This window comes from Dermacentor albipictus, chromosome 9, assembly GCF_038994185.2.
Source record: "Dermacentor albipictus isolate Rhodes 1998 colony chromosome 9, USDA_Dalb.pri_finalv2, whole genome shotgun sequence".
NCBI classification, from domain to species: Eukaryota; Metazoa; Arthropoda; class Arachnida; order Ixodida; family Ixodidae; genus Dermacentor; species Dermacentor albipictus.
In genome coordinates this window covers 101,004,439-101,024,044 of record NC_091829.1, presented here as the reverse complement: position 1 = coordinate 101,024,044, position 19,606 = coordinate 101,004,439, and the positions used below count along the sequence as shown (strand labels likewise).

General features: G+C 45.3%; 1 protein-coding gene across 1 annotated transcript; it reads right to left on the bottom strand.

The window, feature by feature from the left end:
* Positions 1 to 212: 212 nt before the first annotated feature.
* Positions 213 to 19,604, bottom strand: eIF2D (eukaryotic translation initiation factor 2D). Its single transcript, XM_070525136.1, has 10 exons — positions 19,232 to 19,604; positions 18,072 to 18,346; positions 15,165 to 15,460; positions 14,867 to 15,019; positions 12,053 to 12,241; positions 8,617 to 8,819; positions 7,167 to 7,256; positions 5,610 to 5,874; positions 4,674 to 4,754; positions 213 to 2,781 (listed from the first exon to the last, which is right to left on the bottom strand). The coding sequence occupies exons 1-10, from the start codon at positions 19,285 to 19,287 to the stop codon at positions 2,671 to 2,673; spliced, it is 1,719 nt and encodes a 572-aa protein (XP_070381237.1). The 5' UTR covers positions 19,288 to 19,604; the 3' UTR covers positions 213 to 2,670.
* Positions 19,605 to 19,606: the final 2 nt, after the last annotated feature.

Sequence of the window (19,606 nt, the reverse complement as noted above, 5' to 3'; positions counted from 1 at the left end):
ATGTGGTGCCGAGCTGACCACCATGGCACAGTGCATTGTAATGCCTACAATATGCAATTGATAATGAGAAAAGGTTGCAGACTCGACACAACTGAACTCCTTGTTGCTTTCGGTAGTCATCAGGTGAAGAAACCAACATGCTGTGCAGTGAAGAGTCGTTTGGTGCAAGCACAGTTGCTCCCTGTTCCACACAAATGATGACTAGGCAAAGGTAACCACATGACCTCATTTATTGTGACGTTAAAAACTGGATTCTCTCAATTTCAATGGCACATGGTTGCCCATTGAACAACGTATTAGCATTTACATCTACAGTACTTCTGTGGTTCACAGGCACGATCTGTCAGGCTGTCACATCCATTGCAATGTGGTCATTTACATTTGGCCGCTTCACCTTCACTGACTGTCTCGTAAAGCCTGTCCATATTAGTCAGCTCATGCATCAAATGTTACCAATACGAACAGCTTTCCTGTGGTCATTCCCTGACCTCAAACATGTTTGACAAGCACCAGGTCTCTGCTTTTTTTAGGAGGTCGTCAGACTCCTGCATTCATGGTACTCATCATAGTTTCCCATGCTCACCAATCTGTGAACAAAAGAAATTGCAAAAACACAACACCAGAAAGGGGGGAGGGGATGAAAGGGGACGCAATAATATGCAATATATATAAAAAAAAATCTGCCCTGAGCATGCGTCTTTCACGGGATACAAACGCATTTTGGTAAGGGTGATTTATCTTTACACACAACGCGCAAGCAGCAGTGAACTTAAAACAGCACAAACCGACAAGCAATACACTGTTTTTAGATCACAGTTACTTCTTCAGTGACGTTGCTTTTATCGATTATTCCTGCTTCAGAAACTTGTCTGACTAAAACTTGCTCAAAGCAGGTACACCCCCTTTTGTGTCGTTTCATGATCGGAAGACTTTCATGGGTATGGGCGGAGACTGGCTAGTGAAACTTAACTGCGAACAGAACTTGTTTTTTCATAAAACCCGATAAAATGAGAATTGTAGAGCGAGCCCAAATTTGTAAACATTACAGAAAATTCGGGGAGCTGAGGCTTTGCTGATGCTATGTTACCAAAATTGGCCTACATTGGCTCACATAACCATTTGTGCTACTGAGAACACATAAAAAAACGAAGTGAGAGTGGTAAGTCAGAGCTGCTGATGATTACAAAGCCATCCATTAAGGTAAGCCGAACCTCAATATGACTAACCCAGATATAACAAAGCAAATCTTAAAACAATTCTCACCAATATTAGCTGTAACACACATGCACTCATAACGAATATAGAGTGTAACAAAGGTTTTTTTTTCTGTCTGATGCAAACTCATTACGAGGTTTATTTATGCTAAAAGCAACAAGGCACTTGCACAAGCACTGCAGCACATATTGTATTAAAGAACAGGAACAGCTTGCCACAGAAGGGCAGGCGCTTAGAGTGTGACACATTGACTTGTGGAATTCCAATCGATAGTTCACTCTTCAATCTGAGAATTCTGAGAATATGTTTATGCGGTTTCCTTATTATCTCGCATGTGTGTTTCTTGCTACAAACTTATCACATATGGTTGGCAGACCCTTTGGCATCATCACACTAATGTTTACCGTAGTATATCCTTTAGTATAAGGTTGTAATTCTTGCTGTTCTTGCAACTCTTTTCTTCATCACTTTTTATAGCATTCGCTAAAGCTGATGTGTTTGCTCTAGATGCGTTTCTTTAAATTGATAACTTTTCAGACAAATGCGACATGACTCATTACTTTCATATTCTGCTAAATATATTTATGACCCTATTATTCTACAGCCCTGTAAAGCCTCATAGTATGTTAATCAATAATTAAAGATCCAAACAAATTGCTTCACGTATTTGCTTAGGTATTGACCGCGCAATATTTTTATCTTTAGTACCTTTTTATCTTTACAAGCAAAACACTGTCTTCTGTGGCTTTGTTCAGCCCAGTGAGACATTCGGCTGCACCTCTGCGCTGTACCATTCAGTACAGCCCAATGCTGTGTGTGGTCGAACACTCCTAGAGTGAATGTTGCATGACTGTCGCTTCGAGGTCTGTATTCTCAAAATCACTCTTGGTGATATAGTTTCACTCGTAGTATGATACCTGACGTAGTGCAAGGCATAATAGCTGTTCAGGGTGGTGGGCATTTGCTAATGCAGCCATCAATTCTGCAACACAAAAGTAATTTTGCCAAACAGAGGCGTCCCATTTCTTTTGTCACATTGACATTTGTTGGCCGAGCTAACCAATACACACTGAAAGTAATATTTTTATGAGCTATTGATTGAGTATAAGGCTCCTGCATCTGGAGCATCAGAGAAATCATTGATCCAACAATTTTCGTCATTTGCGTGGCATTCGTGGAGAGCCCAGTTGCACTTTCTGGTCTTGATGAGGGCAAACCAACTTGTCCAAGTTCAGCGTGAGTCAGGGCCACGCCGCCAATTCGGAACAGGCCTTCACGGAAAGTGCACCTTTTAGCTCTTGTTCCCTCTCTTCTCATTTGGCAGGACATGCCACTCAAGTCCAGTCATTGCGGATGCCTGTCCAAAGACGGGAAGCCATGATTGGTCAGGAGGCAGCCTGCCGAGAAAGAGATGGCACCAATGTCTCTGCCGATGAGTGAAATCAGCACGCAAGTTCATTTCCGGGAGCCTCCTTTCTTCTTTCCTGGCGCTTGTTCCAAGCCCTTGAGGTACTTGCGTGGCACACCGTACGATGGACCAGTGAGCAGCCTCTCCAGGAAAACAACCTGTAACAGCCACACCGAGGGAACCTCCTGTTAACTGATGGGTGCAGCATAGCTCCAGCCACGGTGCAAAGTGCCCTGTACAGTCACAATCAAAAGTCTGCGGGCCAATGTACCAGAACAGCTACATTTTGCTGGGACCTATGTGCATGGTCTACATTAAAAGCACTGCGACTAAATTTTGTACGACATGAAATGCCAACTTTTAGATAGCACAGATATAGACTAGCCCCAGTGCAAAGGACTACACTTGAAATATGAGAGGATGTATCATCAAAATGATGCTTTTGATACAAAAACTAGAAAAAATGCTACTATCAGTGCTCGCTGGAAATGATGTAAAACCGAGAACATTGGGAACCAGCACTGCTCCTTGGCATGGCCTCTGAGATTGGGAGGCACATGGTGTGGAGCTCAAAATCTCTGAGGCCATGGTCTGGAACTTGTGTCGTATCCGCTAACCACCAGGAGCATTTAACTTGCTTAAATGCAAAGTTAGCTTAAGGTTAGTTAGCTTAAATGCAAAGATTGCTTAATAATTGTTTTAACTTTGCATTTATAATCAATTCAGCCAAAGTGAAATTTTATTACAGTTAGCCAGGGTTCCTGACCAGGTTTGGGCATTAGCAAATGGACAAGTGTGGTGTTAATCGTGTCGGCAAAGTATCAAACGGCTGCACAGCACAAAAACCGTAGAAATTTCAAACAGAAGTTTGCACGCCCTTTCTCTCGAGAGAGCCCCATTTTCAGCCAGATTAAAGGACACATGCACAAATGCCTCCATATGAACGTCACAAATTATGGCACATGACCTCGGTAAATCGTCCATTTCCAGCTACAGTGTAGGAGAATGCAGGGAAGAAAGGTTGCTTGCGGATGCTAGTCAAGGCAGGAGGAGAGTGTGCATATGCTGGCACTGAAGCTTGCCCCATGGCAGCACGGCAACACAACATTTCAATTTCTTCTAGTACTTCGTGTAGTAACTAACGAACACTGAACAATTAGTGCGAAGAGACAGTGCCCTTCAACTTCCGGTGCATAACCTAAACTTTTAGTGAGGCCTGGTGAAGGGTTCTTTAAGGACATAGAGCATTCAAATACACAAGTGTGGTGAGAAAAGGTTCAGTGCTTTTGCTAGCACATGATCTATGAACTCTTGGCCACAGCTGTGCCCACTCAAGTAATGTGATAAGGAACACTCAAATTCTTTCAAGAGATCATAGTGGCTGAACACATGCCCTTCGTAAGAGTGTTCAATTGATCTAAATGTTCAACAGTAACGCTACTTGTAACGTATTAACATGTCAGATTCGAATTTGCACATCATGAGTGATCGCTGCTTAAAAACATATTTGGTGTTCCCTCTCATATCGCTCACAACTAGGAGCATGCGAATATTCGAAAATTTCGAATTATAATCAAATACTACATTTTTAACATTCGTATTTGATTCCAAAACTAGGTATTCGGAAATTTTTACGAATATTATAAACAAGGCGAATGTATTACGGGCTGTGCGGAAGAAAACACGGTTCGCAGCGTTCGCTTTTATCTAGTCTAAGAATAAGTGTCTGATTTAGCGCTTAATTTTGTGATAATTTGGTGCTGCTGACAAAATTTTGCCTGTAAAGCCCGCTTAGCCACGGCACGTCTGAGCTATGCGGAAAAGCCAGCCTCTCGGTAGCAAGGGGCCCGGCTTTGCGGACAGCAATGGTGTCCTGTTTTGCAGCGTGATCCCCAACCTTGAACTTATCGCTTGACAGCAAATGCGATGGTTGACGGCTGGCATAGGGTCAAACGCCTCTGAGCTTACGGGCATTTTATGCTGCATAACACAGCAACACTGCCTCTGTTTCTCAGCTCCATGCACAAAAGACAGTGGGTGCGAGCATTACCTGGTTGCCCTGGACCAGAAGCTGCTGTTTGCCGTTGGCCAGAGGGGTCAGGGACACGCTGGCCGCCACGCCCACTTGAACCTGTGCGACACACAATCGCAGATGCTAGTAGACTCCCAAGTATGTCAAGCACCGTGTTTTGTTGCACAAAATTTGTAAGCAATAAACTTTGCAATAAGTTTTTGGATATTCGATTCAATATTCGACTTTTTTTCCTTTTGACTTGATTCGAAATATACTATGTGGAATTTACACATCCCTAAGAAAGCTTGCCGAATATCAAATAAAGAAAGACCACATGGATCAGTCTGAAAAAATTTCACCAAGACAGCGTACTATGCCCAAAATTCCTGTTCCCATGATAGACTGGTTCTGTCGAGTAAGTGGAGGATGGATGGACAGAAAAAGCTTTCAAGATTCATCAGACTGTGCACTAGCGAATCCAAAATTTTAAGCAAATTCGGAAAATCCTTCAGCAGCTGTATTTCCATACCTGCAACCTTCACAGCAGCAGCCGGCATGCTGCTCAGCCCAATCGCCAAAGAAGTTGATGTGCTGCTAGGGACAGCACGGTTCAGGGCATGGTCTGTTCGAATGAACCGGCGCTAACATACGCGAGTGTGAATGATCGAGCGCTTTTTGCAGATTGAGATATATGCAACGTCATTCAAATGGGACCACAGCATCCTAGAATTGGTACAGCCAAACATACAAAGGAAGAAACAAGCCAAGCCGGCCAGATAAAGGAACAGAGCGCTGACTCCCAACTCTTTCTTCCTTTGTATGTTGCACTGTACCAGTTATAGAATGCAATACCAACTCGCCCGATCCTCAACCTTAGTGAACCACAGCATCAGTTCAAATTAACTGGAAGTTCAAATTATGCGATGTTGAACTAATGAGATTCCGCTGCATTTGCACAACAGTGGGACTTACCTCGTGGGCCAGATGCACAACGTCAATGCCGTATGTCTCGAGACCCTCGACGAGGGTCACCTTCTTGTTGCCCGTCCGCTGGGCCACCGTGAACGAAATGAAGGGCAGGGCACCGCGGTGGACCACAGGCGCCCCGCCGCCTGCAGGCGTCACCTCATGTGCAGGCTGCATCCGCGACAACACCCTGCTGAACAGCTCCTCCCAACTGAGCTTTTCCGATGAGCAGGCCGCCGCGTCACTCAGCCGAGGGTCCATCTGCACTAGGCTGCGACACGTCAGAGGGAAAATGACTCCGTTACTTTGAGCCTGTGTACCCCACGCCATAAGGTTTCATACAAAAATTACTAGAGGTAAATCTGCCACTGCGACTTTGCATGGAATGCTAGGATCTGCCAGTGGAATGATGGGGGGGTAGGAAATGGATTTGTCAAATCTTTGGGTTAATGGCTTCAGACGTCCTTGTGACGTTATTCATTGAACCTTAAGAAGAACCTGTTGCTTGGCTAGTTTATGCATGAAAAGAGACAAGCAATTCTGGCACCATCAGACCACTGAATGGTCACAGATGTACACATGACAGCACCTGTTCTGTCTACGTGGGTATTCTTTTGGTGGCATCTGTTCTGTGCGAGAGTCGCCTTGTTTACTGTTTATTACACCTAATCTTTCTAAGTTTCCAACTATAATCATATTTTTCTAAATGCATCAAGGCAATAAGTCTCTGCTCACATTGGATAAGGAATTTTCATCTTAGATGGGACTTCGTTATAGCAAGGTTCAACTAAAAAAGTGTTCATAAACTTATCACCATTAGTAATAACAATTTAAACCACCGTGCAGTGGGTCAATACAAGTTCCGAACGGCGTGACATTAGCAGTGCTTGTCTCACTTCTTAACGAGGGACATGAATCCATTACACATCAACTGGGCACAACGAATGAACCAAACAGCGACACTCTAAATTTCATTTATATGTGGCACGCCTAAGGAGACAAGTCCATGGACCTTGTCTTGGGATACCAGCTACATACAGTTGAAGCCCATTAATATAACAAACTTGCATCCACTCAAAAATATCTCACAGTTTCGTTATATCCAATATTCGTCATATTCATTACACGCTGATATCAGTGAGAAAAAGAAATTTAATTTACTCTGTTACACTATTTGATAATTCGTTATATCTATGCTCTTTACATTGAGGTTTGACTGCACTTTGTAATTTGCAACAGCAACGCAAAATATTTTTTCACCGAATGATGCAGTAGAGGTATATTCCTTTTGGAATGTCACGTCAATTAAATTAAATTCTGGCTTTTACGTGCCAAAAGCACCACTATCTGATCATAAGGCACTCTGTAGTGGGAATCTCTGGATTTATTTTGACCACATGGGGACCAGTGTTTAACATGCATCTAAACCCAAGTGCATGAGCGTTTTTTTTTGCATTTCGCCCCCACTGAAATGCAGGCACCACAACTGAGGTCGAATCCACGACCGCGAGCTCTGCAGCGTCACGGCTTAGTCACTAAGCTGCTGCGGCAGGCTGTCCTAACCTTTTGTCATCTGGATCTTGCAGTTCGTTTTCCTTTACGTAGCTCCGGATGGTGGCTTTCACTTCGTCCAGTCCGAGTGCGTGTCCTTTGCTGCCAAAAGAGAGAGAGCACGACATTTCATTCGGGGGACATGCACATTATGCACTGACTACATCAAATAATGCACAAACACCAGCCAATAGGATGGAATGATGGCCCGCTAGACAGGGCTGATTGGACTAGAAAATATGTAGGCACAGGAAGGAGTCAGATGATGCAAGACAGAGATAAGCGGGAGCAAAGGGAAGAGGCCTTGGTCCTGCAGTGGTTTAAGGAGCAGTTGTGTCTTAGACAAAAAATTTTTAAAAATCTTTATTTGAGTTATGGCATTGAAAACCTGCATACATGTGTAATTTTATGAACTTATTTCGTATGACGCCCACTTTTGTTTGTCTAATCTGGTTCCAATTTTACGCAATGCTTCTCTTGCTTGGTATTCTGTAAAAAAAAAAAAAAAAAAGTCAGTGTCCTAAATTTTACAAAACACCTTGGGAAAGTGAAAATTGAAGAGTTATGGCACCATCAATAAAGCAATCGTTATCCATCTTAGTCCCTTTGGTTGTCGCAGCACACATCAGGTTTGATGGTACTACTAGAAAAAAGAAACAAAAAAGAAAGAAAAGGGAAACAACAGCAACTAACAGCTTAGAAACATAGGCAATTAACTTTTCGCAGGAAACCATAATAGTATAATACCTCTCTGTTCACTACTGTATGTGCTGCTGGCAGAGTATCTAGTAAATTATCCTTTTGAATTTTTTCTCACAGATGCCGTCTTCTCAGTAATTAATCTGCTCGAGAATTACTGGATAACGAACACACATACTCCAAGAGCACAGCCTCACATCAGCATTGGGTGCACCAGTTCGGGGAAATTATTTTTGATCCGTGACCACTGTGCACATTTGATCAGAGACATTTAGCTATTTCAGGGCATCTGAACTGGGAATCAGAATGCCCATGTGCCTTTTATATTCTTTAAATAGAGCATGATGCGATAAATCAAGAAGAAGCCACATGTTTTCTTCTGGTATTTTGAAGTCAAGATTTTGAGATATCCGAAGTCCGGTGCAAAAGCTTTTCGACTTAAGGGGTGGAGATCAGATGGGTTGACACCAAAGCAAGAAAAAAAATGTCAACTGTACCAATATTTTGAGATGTCAGAGTTTGAGTTTACGAGGTTTTACTGTAATGCCATATGGAATTTTATTGTATTACAAAGTAGTGGGCTATGATAGAAGCCCTAGTGGACGCTTGTGAATAAATATGATCACCTGAGTTTTTTAATGTGCAAGGTACACTAGTGTTCTTGCATTCCACTTTCATTGGCACACAGCTGCAGCAGCTGAGATTCACACCTGCGACCTTGTGTTCACCAGCAGAAGGCTCATAAACAAATCATAATACTCACTTGCGACGTGGGAACAGGGGTAGCACAGCTGCTGTGATAGAGCGCAGCTCCCTGATGGTGGGAAAACGGTAGCCATCCCCCTTGGGCGGCTCAGCCGGTGGCAGCTGCATCTGGGAGAAGCCACGGAGCCGGGGATGTTCCCTGCAAACTGACACAATGCTCTGGACACCCGGACTGGTCTCCTTCAGCGCCAGCAGACCTTCCTGGGAACGAACCCCACAGAACCACCTACTCAGAATGACCTTCTTCCACCAGTGACCGGAAACTAGCCAGCTGTCTATTAGTCCAAGTGTCATGAGCACATTTCTTGGTACTCCCTATTGTAAAATCTGGGCGCGGCTGTATATGTGTTCTCGTTGTAGGATATATTGGCTTACGCGAACAATATGTCTCGTGCGGCACGTTGGAAACAGAGCAATGTGTGGCACGACTGCCTCACTAATCAGGAGATTGCCAGAGGCGGCACATGGGCGCGATTCACAGCAGGCACTGCAGACAGTCCTCCACTCATGCAGCCCTTTGTTTCCACAAAGACGATGCACGCTACTTTGGCGCCACCTCATAGCCATCTTTACCACAAATCCCGGCTTGCGCGGCACTATGCTTTTCTTCTGATGCGTTCGCCATACATTCCTCCTCCGCTTCCCGCCTCATGGTTCCGCCACGCCCTCCTCCTCGCGCTCCCTTCCCTATTGCCGTCTTTCATCTGCCACTGCACCCTGCGTTTGCTTTCATCCTTCGCTGTGTTTGTTCGCTCAGTCACGAGAAACAATGCCGACGTTCGCCGCAGGAACGGACAACCAAGAGCTGTGCTCTAAAACAGCAGATTGATTGATTGACAGACTTTTTATGGCACCTCTGTGAGAGGGTTCTAAACTGGACTACTTAGTTCATGTTCAACATGGCGAACACTAATGTGTGATTTCATCTTTCAAGTTAGACACAAAAACAAAGTATGACCTTTAACTTTTTTGCACCAGCTCCCCTTAACATCATGGATTTTGACGGTGCCTGCTCAAGGCTGGTTAACTTTTTTCTTAATGCGTTCACATACTTAGCATACTTCACACACTTTTCGGGGGCTCTCTCTCGCTCTGAGTACATGTGTGTATATAGGCTAAACCCCATTAGCGCGATTTTGTGTGCGACAGCGACGAGCGACGAGTTCGCGCGACGGATCAGGCCGTCGCTCGAGCAGATCGCTCGGTCTTGTTGCGCGATCGCTCGGTTTTGCAAAGCTAGAATTCGTCACTCGTCGCCCAGAAGTGCTATGAGCGACTAGCCAATAGCGCAAAGCTGGAAGTGGATGTACATAACTCTAGTACTTCCGAATGTCGCACGCAACGAGCAAACGATTGAATTTTTATACGTGCAAGGACAAGAACCTACTGCAAGACTTTCAGAAATATTTTATGCTGCTTTTTACAGTAAAATACATCAACTTAAGTTAATAAAGCACGCGTCACGTTAGTTTCGGCGCCTATATTGCTGCGCTCATACCAGCAACACTGGGGAGACGTCGCTCGAAGTCATCGCTCATATGGGGTGCAACTTGTAGGCGACGAGCGAACGCGACAGCCATCTCCATCGCGTCGCTTGTCGCTGTCGCGTGCAAGATCACTTGCATGGGGTTTACACTTATGCCTGCCTAACCATTTTCCTGCCTACCTTCACTCGGTACGCCATTGTCGAATGGGTAGTGCATCAGGCTGCAGTGCTGAGGGAACAGGGTTCGAAACCAACTGCTGGACCAACTTGGGTCAATGAGTATATGCCAGTGTGTACATACATGCCGCACTCCAACAAACCTGTTTCACTGACATGGGTCACTGTGGATGTGGATGCAGCACTGGGTAGGTACCGCTGTTCAATGAAACACTTTCATGCTGACTTGGAGCACTGGGTATGTGCCAGTAAGTACGTGCCACACTTCAATGATGAAAAAGATCTCTTAAATCCTTCCGATGACGAGCGGAATCGAACCCACGTCACGAGGGTCCAGCAAGGATGGCAACCCAATGCTATAGCAGGCAGCACCACAAAGGCACTGGAGAGGTGCTGCTTTTCAATGAATGCCTTTCACGCCAACGCTTGAGCGAGCTGCGCCATGAATGCACAGCGTATGTGCCACTGTTCAATGGACCTCTCGCCAACTTGGGTCACTGAATATGCGCCACTGGGTGTGCGGCAAGCGAGAGAAGCCCGTTTGCCGCATGACGCCTTTCTAAGTGCTCGCATGCAGTAGCGCCCCACAAATTTCGGAGGCCATGTGCGTGGCCTCCTAAAGTGGACTGAGAGCGTTCTTAGGGAAGCACGCAAGAGCAGTCCCAGTACAGTATACGCCTCCCACATAACTCGTTTCAACGGTGGTATTATGTTGTTTCGGTGAATTGATTCAATGCCAAATGCATTACTATCAACAGTCATCGTGAGATGGGTTCTGCCAAATTTCCTTTTATGTAAGGTTTCACTACACTATATCATAAAAAATCTAAAGACTGCATTTACCCAAGTTCAAGAACTTCTCACAAAGCCACGACAACCCAAGTATGAAGAAATATGCAGAAATCTGTAACATGATACGCGCATACTGGCTGGGGTTCTGCCACAACATTTAAGAGATAAAACTTTCACCTTCATTTTCTCTTCCAATGACCAACGTGTTACTGCAAAATGAACAAAAATAGAACTATGAAACGATATTTCATCAACCTAAAATGATTCAGTGTCCATCCTTAGTGTCCCTTTAATCCACCAAGCAGAGCTTTGTTTGCAGTGCATAGCAAGGTGAAGAACAGGAAATGCTTCACAAAATACCTTAACAAGTTTAACAGTATACTAACCAGAAATGTTTAGCAATAATATGTTTGTCCTAAAGAGCATAAGAACCACTGAATTGGTACTACACTTGCCGCCACTTTCACAGGGACATTATTCAAAAGGTGCGAAATACCACTCAAAGCCTGCTTACCAGAAAGTGCTGAACAAGCTTGAAAAATAAAAAGCGAAGAACGCATTAGGTATACTGAACCATGCTGTGCTATTTGCACTGCTGTGTCTGGCATTAAGAACAAACAAACAAACTAAGATGGAACAAAAATAATGAGACATGGTCCCAAAGACGCAACAAAATGAAATGAATACAGTTTACTTAAAAAGAAAACTAGTTTTTTAGAATCCTAGGAAGTGGCAGGAACAAATGGTGCAAATGCCTTCGCCTTTGAGGTAAATGTCTGCGTTATAGCATACTTTCCAAGCCAATTGCATACCATTAACCTCCACCAAAGTTTTTAGAAGAAATCTTATATTTAGATGGCCAGAATTTAACAAACCCACAGAGTTCTTAATAAAGATTACTAGGAGTAACCTTAAGTGAAACGTGAAAGGCACTGCGCTGTTGGCTGTCGAGTGGAGGTGACATGACGCAAGAGCTCACCGACTGCAGGTGTGCCAGGTAGGTGGACAGCTTCTTGTAGGAGGTGCGGCGGATGTCGATCTGCCGACCCGGCGGGCAGCGCGGGAGGACGTGGCCGCTGTAGAGGCTGCTCGCAAGCAGAGGCAGCGGCAGCTTGGATCTCAAGGCCGACAGCACACAGCTCTCCAGCAGGGCATCCATCGTGTCTGCCTAGACACAAAGAAGGCCACAGATTAGCCACATAAACTATCGAATGCAAGCACTTTACCACGCCCTGGCGATGGGCTCGGCGAAACCATGCATGTGCAGAAAGCAAGCCCCAACTGGGTTCCTTCGTACACAAGGCTGATAGCGTTTGCCAAATTCAGACAGGCTATTCCTAATCAGGATAGCAATTTCGGCAAGTTGGTCTAGGTTATGAAACAACGGGAGTCTCAAATCCGGCAACACTGATGCCCTCAGGTAGCACGTGCGGGTCTATTGAGCACTTGCCTTCACCCAGAAAGATCACATACTCGTGACGTCTGTGGCAGAAAGGATGTTCCACATCTGCCACCAAGGTTTGTGAATGGTGACGCTGGCTAACACTCCTAGGGTTAGTTCTAGTAGTAAAACATAAATACTCAAGAAAGTGGATGGGGAAAACGGCGCTGTGGTACCTCAATTGGTTAGAGCATTGCACGCGTAATGCAAAGATCGTTCGCCACCTGCGGCAAGTTCTTTTTTAATCCACTTTCATTGCCATTAATTTATCATTTCTTTAGTTCAACTAGTAACTACGAGTAATTTCCCCTATGTTGTCCTCAGTGGCTTTGTTGGCTTCTTATGATATGATTAATAAAAATCAGGCCCCTCAGTTAATCCCCTTTCTCCTTGTTTGATACTTCACACAAAACTTGTGAAATCATAGAGCGAACGCAAATTCATGAACTTTACAAAAAATTAGGTAGAGTTGGCAGTTATGATAATACTAAAAAGAAAACACAGCAGACTTGAGATGACAAGAACGGACAGAGGCTGTGTCAGGCTACCTTCTTCCTAGCACAAGCTCATCTGGGTGATGGAACACAGCAATGGGGATTCTCTCAAGCTACATTCCAACGTGGCAAGGCCTCCTTCCACCCTCAACCTCAGATAGAACCCACTTACAAAATTTATCTGAACCCCTTCGAGCTTGCTCAAGGAGAAGGTAAAAGGACGGAGAGACTGTGACGTCACTTTCTGTTTTTTTGTGAAGCCCAGAGCTAGCCAATCCCTGTCGGCATGTCCTGCAACAGCCATGGCAGCCACTTTACCACAGAGGAGTAAAGCTCAGACTACATGTACACTTACTAACAGGGACCAACTCTTTCCAATGCACTTGCTGTACGTCATAAGTAATGGCGGTTCGCACCTACAACGCATGTGCACTCCTTGCTAGATTCCTTGGCAGATGTCACTTCGCATTGAGCATAACCAATAGTACTTTGAAATGCTTATAAACCTCGTTAAACATATTCATTAACTTTTGTTAGCAGTAAAAGCAGATTAAAAAGAGAAGGAAGTGCTTTCTAATGTCCCAATATTTCAGCCAACAACTGAGGAAGCCAGTTTGTACCTTGCCACAGCTGCCACGGCTGCCCCCGCCAAATCACCCCACCACTGAATCAACTAAGCTTCACTAGTTTAGGTTTCGAGGTAGTGCCAGTGGCAATGCCATTGACATGTCAAAGCAAAAATATTGCTCTCTCTGCTCGACTTGGTGGCCAAATTAGCACACTGTCGTGCAGGTGGAGTGTGAATTATCAAACAGCATGCTGTAAAGCATCTGAAATTTTGTTCATACCTATACATTAAGTCTTTGGGGCCAGTGGCGGTGATGTGAAGCTGTCTAAATAACCGAGCATGCCCTAAATAACTGCATGCATGATTCAGCACCAGTAAGCAGGTGCTGCATCATGCATGCCCCCTTGCAACACTTCAGCTACTGCAGTTGTGAGTACAATGCACCTGGAAACCTCACCTTAGATAACAGCTGTGCATGTCGCTTGCTTCACAAATAAAGAAAGAAAAATATATATTCAGCATACTGAAATGCAGTCAATAGCATGATACAAGTGATAGCAGCGTCATTGATATCAAGTTTCCTTATAGAACATTCCAACTAAGATAGTGATGCAGCCCTAATGAGCAAATACCGTAAATACTCATATGAGGGCCGTACTTCTTTTTTTCTCAACTTTGATGAGGTGCAGCTGCCCTTACATGGGACCAAGCCATTTGGTCTAATTTTTTCAACTATGCGTTCCAGAAACCTGCACGCTTCCCCACGAAATGCCTTCCTCGATCCTCTTTCTGCTTCAGGCACCGACATTTGAAATTGTCGCCGACACCAAAATTGTGGCTGGCTGCTTGCTTGCCATGTTCCTTGGTGTACACGAAAACCTTAAGCTAAAATACAGTGTCATAAGCCATGAAACACTTCCTCTCCCTTTCGGACTCCCAGCAGCTGACAGATGAGCCAAAAGAACTGACTGAACTCGCTGCAGAAACTGACCGCACAAAGAAAAGATAGCACTGAAGGCTTTCCTGCTGCCACGAAGTAACATGGAGTTGCAGGTCCTGGCCGTGTCCTGGATGTCAGAGTTCAAAGCAGAGCTCCCAACATCTAGCAGCAGCAGGCGAAAGTATGCTGCGCATAAGCTACTAAACGCAATCGTTTCTTGATTGCCTTTTTTTCTTCTTTTTTAATGGGATGTTCTATGAAAACCATACTACAAAGCAAGGAACTTTACCACATCCCAATGCAAAGCTTGTGAAAAAGTTGTGAAACAGCGCAGAAGGGATCGTACTGACCGTCTCCTCCACCTGCTGTTGTTCTTTAGCATCCTCCGACTCTTCTGGCTGTGCTTCCGTTGCTGCTGGCTCCTCCGAAGGTGCGGAGTTCCCTTCACCTGCAGCTGAAGAGTTCTCCTCTGCTGCCGCTGCTTGGCTCTTGGTTTCTTGGGACTGCAAGAACCAGGGTTCACCGTGATCACACACTGCAACATAGTAAATGGAGTTCTTACTTATGTGCATTTCTATGCACATAAGTATGCACACATTTTTTTATGTGCAGACAGCACACATTCCTCAACCAATGAGATGCGCAAACCTCAGGCTGCTGGTTCTCCTCGTCCTCTTCTTCACCACCGCTGTCGCCATCAACCCGAGGCAATGGCCGCTTGCCACCGTGCGCCCAGAGCTGGTCACCTAGGACGTGCTCGATGGCAACGGCCTTGCCAGCTCGCTGCTCAGCCGCCAGGGCCTTGGGGCTTTGCAGGAGCCGCCCCACAGCTATGGCTGCCCGGCCCTCTCCGGCCACTCGGACTGCCACTGCGTCGCCCAGACGAGCCTCGGAGAAGTGCTCGCTGCAGCCAGCCAGCCCTGGTGCCATAAGGTCTGCGCCACCTGCCATAGTTCAAAGGGATTCCACCTTTGCATCGGCATTGCCTGAGCTAATCACCTCACCAGATGAGCGGAAACATTCAGCAATCTGCTCATCTGGGACCGCAAACTGCCTCTATTTTCTGGTGTAATGGTGCCACAGAAAAAAAGTAGACTTAATCAAATTGTTGGGCAACTTCGGGCGTTTTTTTCAATGTCCGCTGATCTTAATAAAATTTTGAATATACATTCTCTTTTGCACTCTGACTGTCGAAGCCAAACAATATGGCTACAAGTCATTTAGTTTTCCTGAAAATTAATTTTAAAGATTGGCTGCGTCCCCGACTCATAACTTTTTACTGGCCACCCTGTGTTTGCGACAACAGAGACTACACTGCCATTGTCGCTGAAACCGTAGCTGAAGATGCCACTGTCTAGTTCGGAAGGTCTGTAAAAGCTTCCTGTGTCATTAGGAGACAGCTTCAGCTTCGCTTCTTTGGCGTCAGGGCCACGTGTACTGCGTGTTTAGCACGCATTCTGCATGTTTACATTATGGTAGTGCAGGAAGTGACGTCACATGAAGCAGCTACTCATTTCAGTTTCGATAGCTAGTTTATTGGTTATTTAAAATTACTGATGAATTTCTAAGCAAATTGAACCACGCTACCGGTGACAGGACTGTCAATGCCATTTGAAAATGACAATAACCTAAAATGTTTTAAAGAAACACTGGAGTTGCCCTTTAACATCTTCAAACTGCTCAATGGGTTATGAGAGATGTCACAGTGGCAGGTTCTGGATTAATTTCGATCAGCTGGGGCTCTTTATTGAGCACGCTGCACAAGCGTTTTTATATTTTGCCCCCATCAAAATATGGTTGCTACAACCGGGAATCGTATCAAATTTGTTATAGTATGTTATATATATTTTATAATTTTATTACGTCTCTTACTGTATTTCAGTTTACGAACTAACATATCCAACAACATTGCAGCCAATAAAAGTACCTCTGAACACAATACTACAAGTAATTAGTTTAGCCCAATGAGCAAACTCCATATAATTTGCTTATCCTCTATTAAACATCTTAACAATGCGTAATCACATCAGTTTCTTTACCGCAGTTCTTATTTTCCAATTTTTAAGAAATATTATACAGAGCCCTTTAGGTGAATTCTCTTTCCTTATGAATAATAAACTGTTATGTTCTACGTGGCCACCTGTCACCAAGTACTGTTGTTACGATGTGCACAGGCTAGGATGTCATTGGGACAAAGTGTGATCAAGGGTAAAGGTGGCAATGCCACAATGTCTTTCATTCTCACTTAGATTTAAACGTTTTCTCAGATGTTTACATTCCTCCATATGAACATTCCAAGTGCGATAAGATCCTGTCATGCCTCGCCATGCTGCAGAGTGAAAGCATGCAAGATTGAGTCAAGAAGGACAATGGTTCGATGAGCGCTGTCTACCTGCACAAGCAAGGGGAAAGGGCAGGAGGAGCGAAGCGAGCTCGTGGAATCAAGTGTGTGCGAAGAGGGTGAGGGGAGGGAGAGAGTGGGGACAGGTTGGTGCGTGTCTCCTGTTCTAGCACAGGCGGCACCCCCATCTTTAATCTGCTGTGGTTGCAAAGATTGGGCATGCCGAGATGGCGTGGCATCATGTGTGCTGTGTTCTGATGCGGTCAGCACTGGAGATTGCATAATATAGCGTCTCGGAGAGACACTGAAGCAACAGGCAGTTAAAAATTGGCTTTTGGTGCTTTTCATGACAGTGGCATCCCATCGCGGGCAACACCATCAACCGCAAGGGCAGATTACATGTGAAAACGTGGCCGGCTTAATTTCCTACTGCCAATGTGGAGATATCGTTGACATGCCATGAAACTGTATCTTTAGTCGCTGACACTCAATTTCAACGAAACAATCTTTTTTCTCATACATTTTCTTGCCCAATAATACGGAAAATTTTGCGGTCCCTTCCATGTAAGAAAAATTTATCAGCGACTGTACTTATTTGCATAAAACATCAAATTTCTATATAATGGAGCAAATTGCCAATTTTACCGACTTCGTTATATCGAGGTTTAACTGTATATATGTCTGCCAATTCAAAAAGACCGAAAATTATTTCATCTTCGCACTGCTGGTCTACGCACATGAGCCCTTTTGCCATCAAGATATAAACTTTTGGGTGGTGCTTTGCCACCTTGGCTCCTTTCCTGTGTGGCTTCCAACGTGCTAGCAGAGTTGAAGAGTGAGAAAGTCGTTCAACGGTGCGATATTCTACAAATACTTGAAGAATTCGAAAACTTCTTTCGGCATGAGATTTGTGAGGGAGATGTCCTTTAATAGTGAAGCCATTCTATGATTAGCTAGAACAGTGTTTCGGGATCCGTTTAATACATACTATCTTAATTTTTGTGCCACCATCTGCATCATGCTCTCTCTCTGCTACTGCCGTTCAGTTCTCGTGCTAGGCGCACTCGAGGTATCAGACGTTGCAGGTTGTTGCTACATTGCGAGTTTTGCAGCTCCTCACTTGGCCATTCACTATCATGTGAACGCAATGCAGGCAGCACATTCTGGAATCTGCTGCAATGGCAATGTGCTTTCACACACGCCTCCACACTCACCCGCCAGCCGTTCAATCACAGGTTTCCATGTGCAGAGGTAAGGCAGCAGGGACGGCAGGCGCCACAGGGTGTACAGACTGGGCACCAGGTGGCCCCCCGCATGCTCGAAGAACAGGGGCTCAGAGTCCAGGCTGTATGCCACCACAGACTCGCCCCCGTGGCATAGCAGACGCAGCTGGAACAGCTCCCCACCTCGCCCAATGGGGCATAGCTCGTCCAGTTGACTCACACTTAGGTGAGGGTATTGGGACTCCAGTTGGGAGCGAAGGCGCTTGCTGCATCAATCAGGAGGAACACCGATATCAGACTGTGGTGTCCGCCCCTTGACACTCCTCCATGCCTATGATATGGACCTTTCCATTGGGGAACAAGAACGCCCTTTTATGTTCGTGCACTGTTGTATCGGTATTAAAGATTGATTTACTTAAAAAGGACACATGCTGCTACTGTCACTGTGCACACAGTATTCCAGAAGGCATTGCAGTAACGCCCACGGAGCTTTTGTTCAAAACCTTGCTCCCTGGATGTCTATGTTCCTTTTATGAATTCGAGGCCTTGTCATACAGCAGACCCCGAATTTGTCAGACGCGGCAGCATGCACAAAAAGCATAACTACGAGGGATGGAGTGTCCTAGAGGGCTGACCTTGTTTTTATTTCTTGGTGGTGCTGACGCTCATCTTGCGCTTTGGTTTCAATGCAATTATCTCCCGACGTCAGTCGCTCGTGTAAAATCAAGTCAACTGCCTAGCTTCGTCGGCCCAACTCTCACGAATTCAGTCACCAGAAACCATCCGTTGCGGCTTGGTCATTGTAAACGGCACCTTCAGTGGTTGGTGTGTGTGAATATGCGACCCCAGGACTCGATACGCCAGACATCGCTGTGAAGTACGACGGCACAAATTGTGTTAGGTCCTAACTTGTACGATGAAGCAGCAACAACTGCTGCAATGTGTACTACTCGCCACCACTTCAAGCAATATCTCGCCCACATTTATCTTTACCGAGGAATTTGTACTTACAATACTAGAATCTTCGCACGGTCATTGCCCGAGCCCTCAAGTTAGTCAAATCTACATGAAATGCAGCTCGCTGCCATCATCTGTAGCGGCGCTGCCAGCACACTAGCTACTATGACAAGCAGGGCAAAAAAAGGACCCACCGGTCGGTGTTTCTAAGCCGAACGTTGGACTTGATTTTGAACGGTTTTATGAACATTGCACAGCCGTGGATGTTGAGTTCTTCGCACTACACTGCGCAGATTAATTTCGGGTATGCCAAGTGCCGGTCTCGACCAATGCGCGCCCGCGGCGCACCAGGAAAGATTAGCTGTATGCAGCCGCTGCAAATTCCGACTGGCGGCTACTCAAGAGGACCGACGTGGATGACGCAGACTTTAATCTTACTGCAAAGGTTTCACGCGGTGCTGCTGGTCACAGTAACATTTGGCCACGACTCTGGCGACTCTACCAGACTCTACCGCACACGTCTCAGCACATTTGGATCGACGGCAACGTAGCCGGCTTCGGCCGGCTCG

What these genes read in the sequence shown, in the direction of transcription:
- eIF2D (XM_070525136.1), bottom strand. Translation starts at nt 19,287, where the DNA reads ATGTTCATAAAACCGTTCAAAATCAAGTCCAACGTTCGGCTTAGAAAC. An exon ending in CAAGATCCAGATGACAAAAG is followed by an intron (nt 5,875 to 7,166) that starts GTTAGGACAGCC and finishes GACGTGTCGCAG; the next exon opens with CCTAGTGCAGATGGACCCTC. An exon ending in TTCTGGTCCAGGGCAACCAG is followed by an intron (nt 2,782 to 4,673) that starts GTAATGCTCGCA and finishes TGGCTGTTACAG; the next exon opens with GTTGTTTTCCTGGAGAGGCT.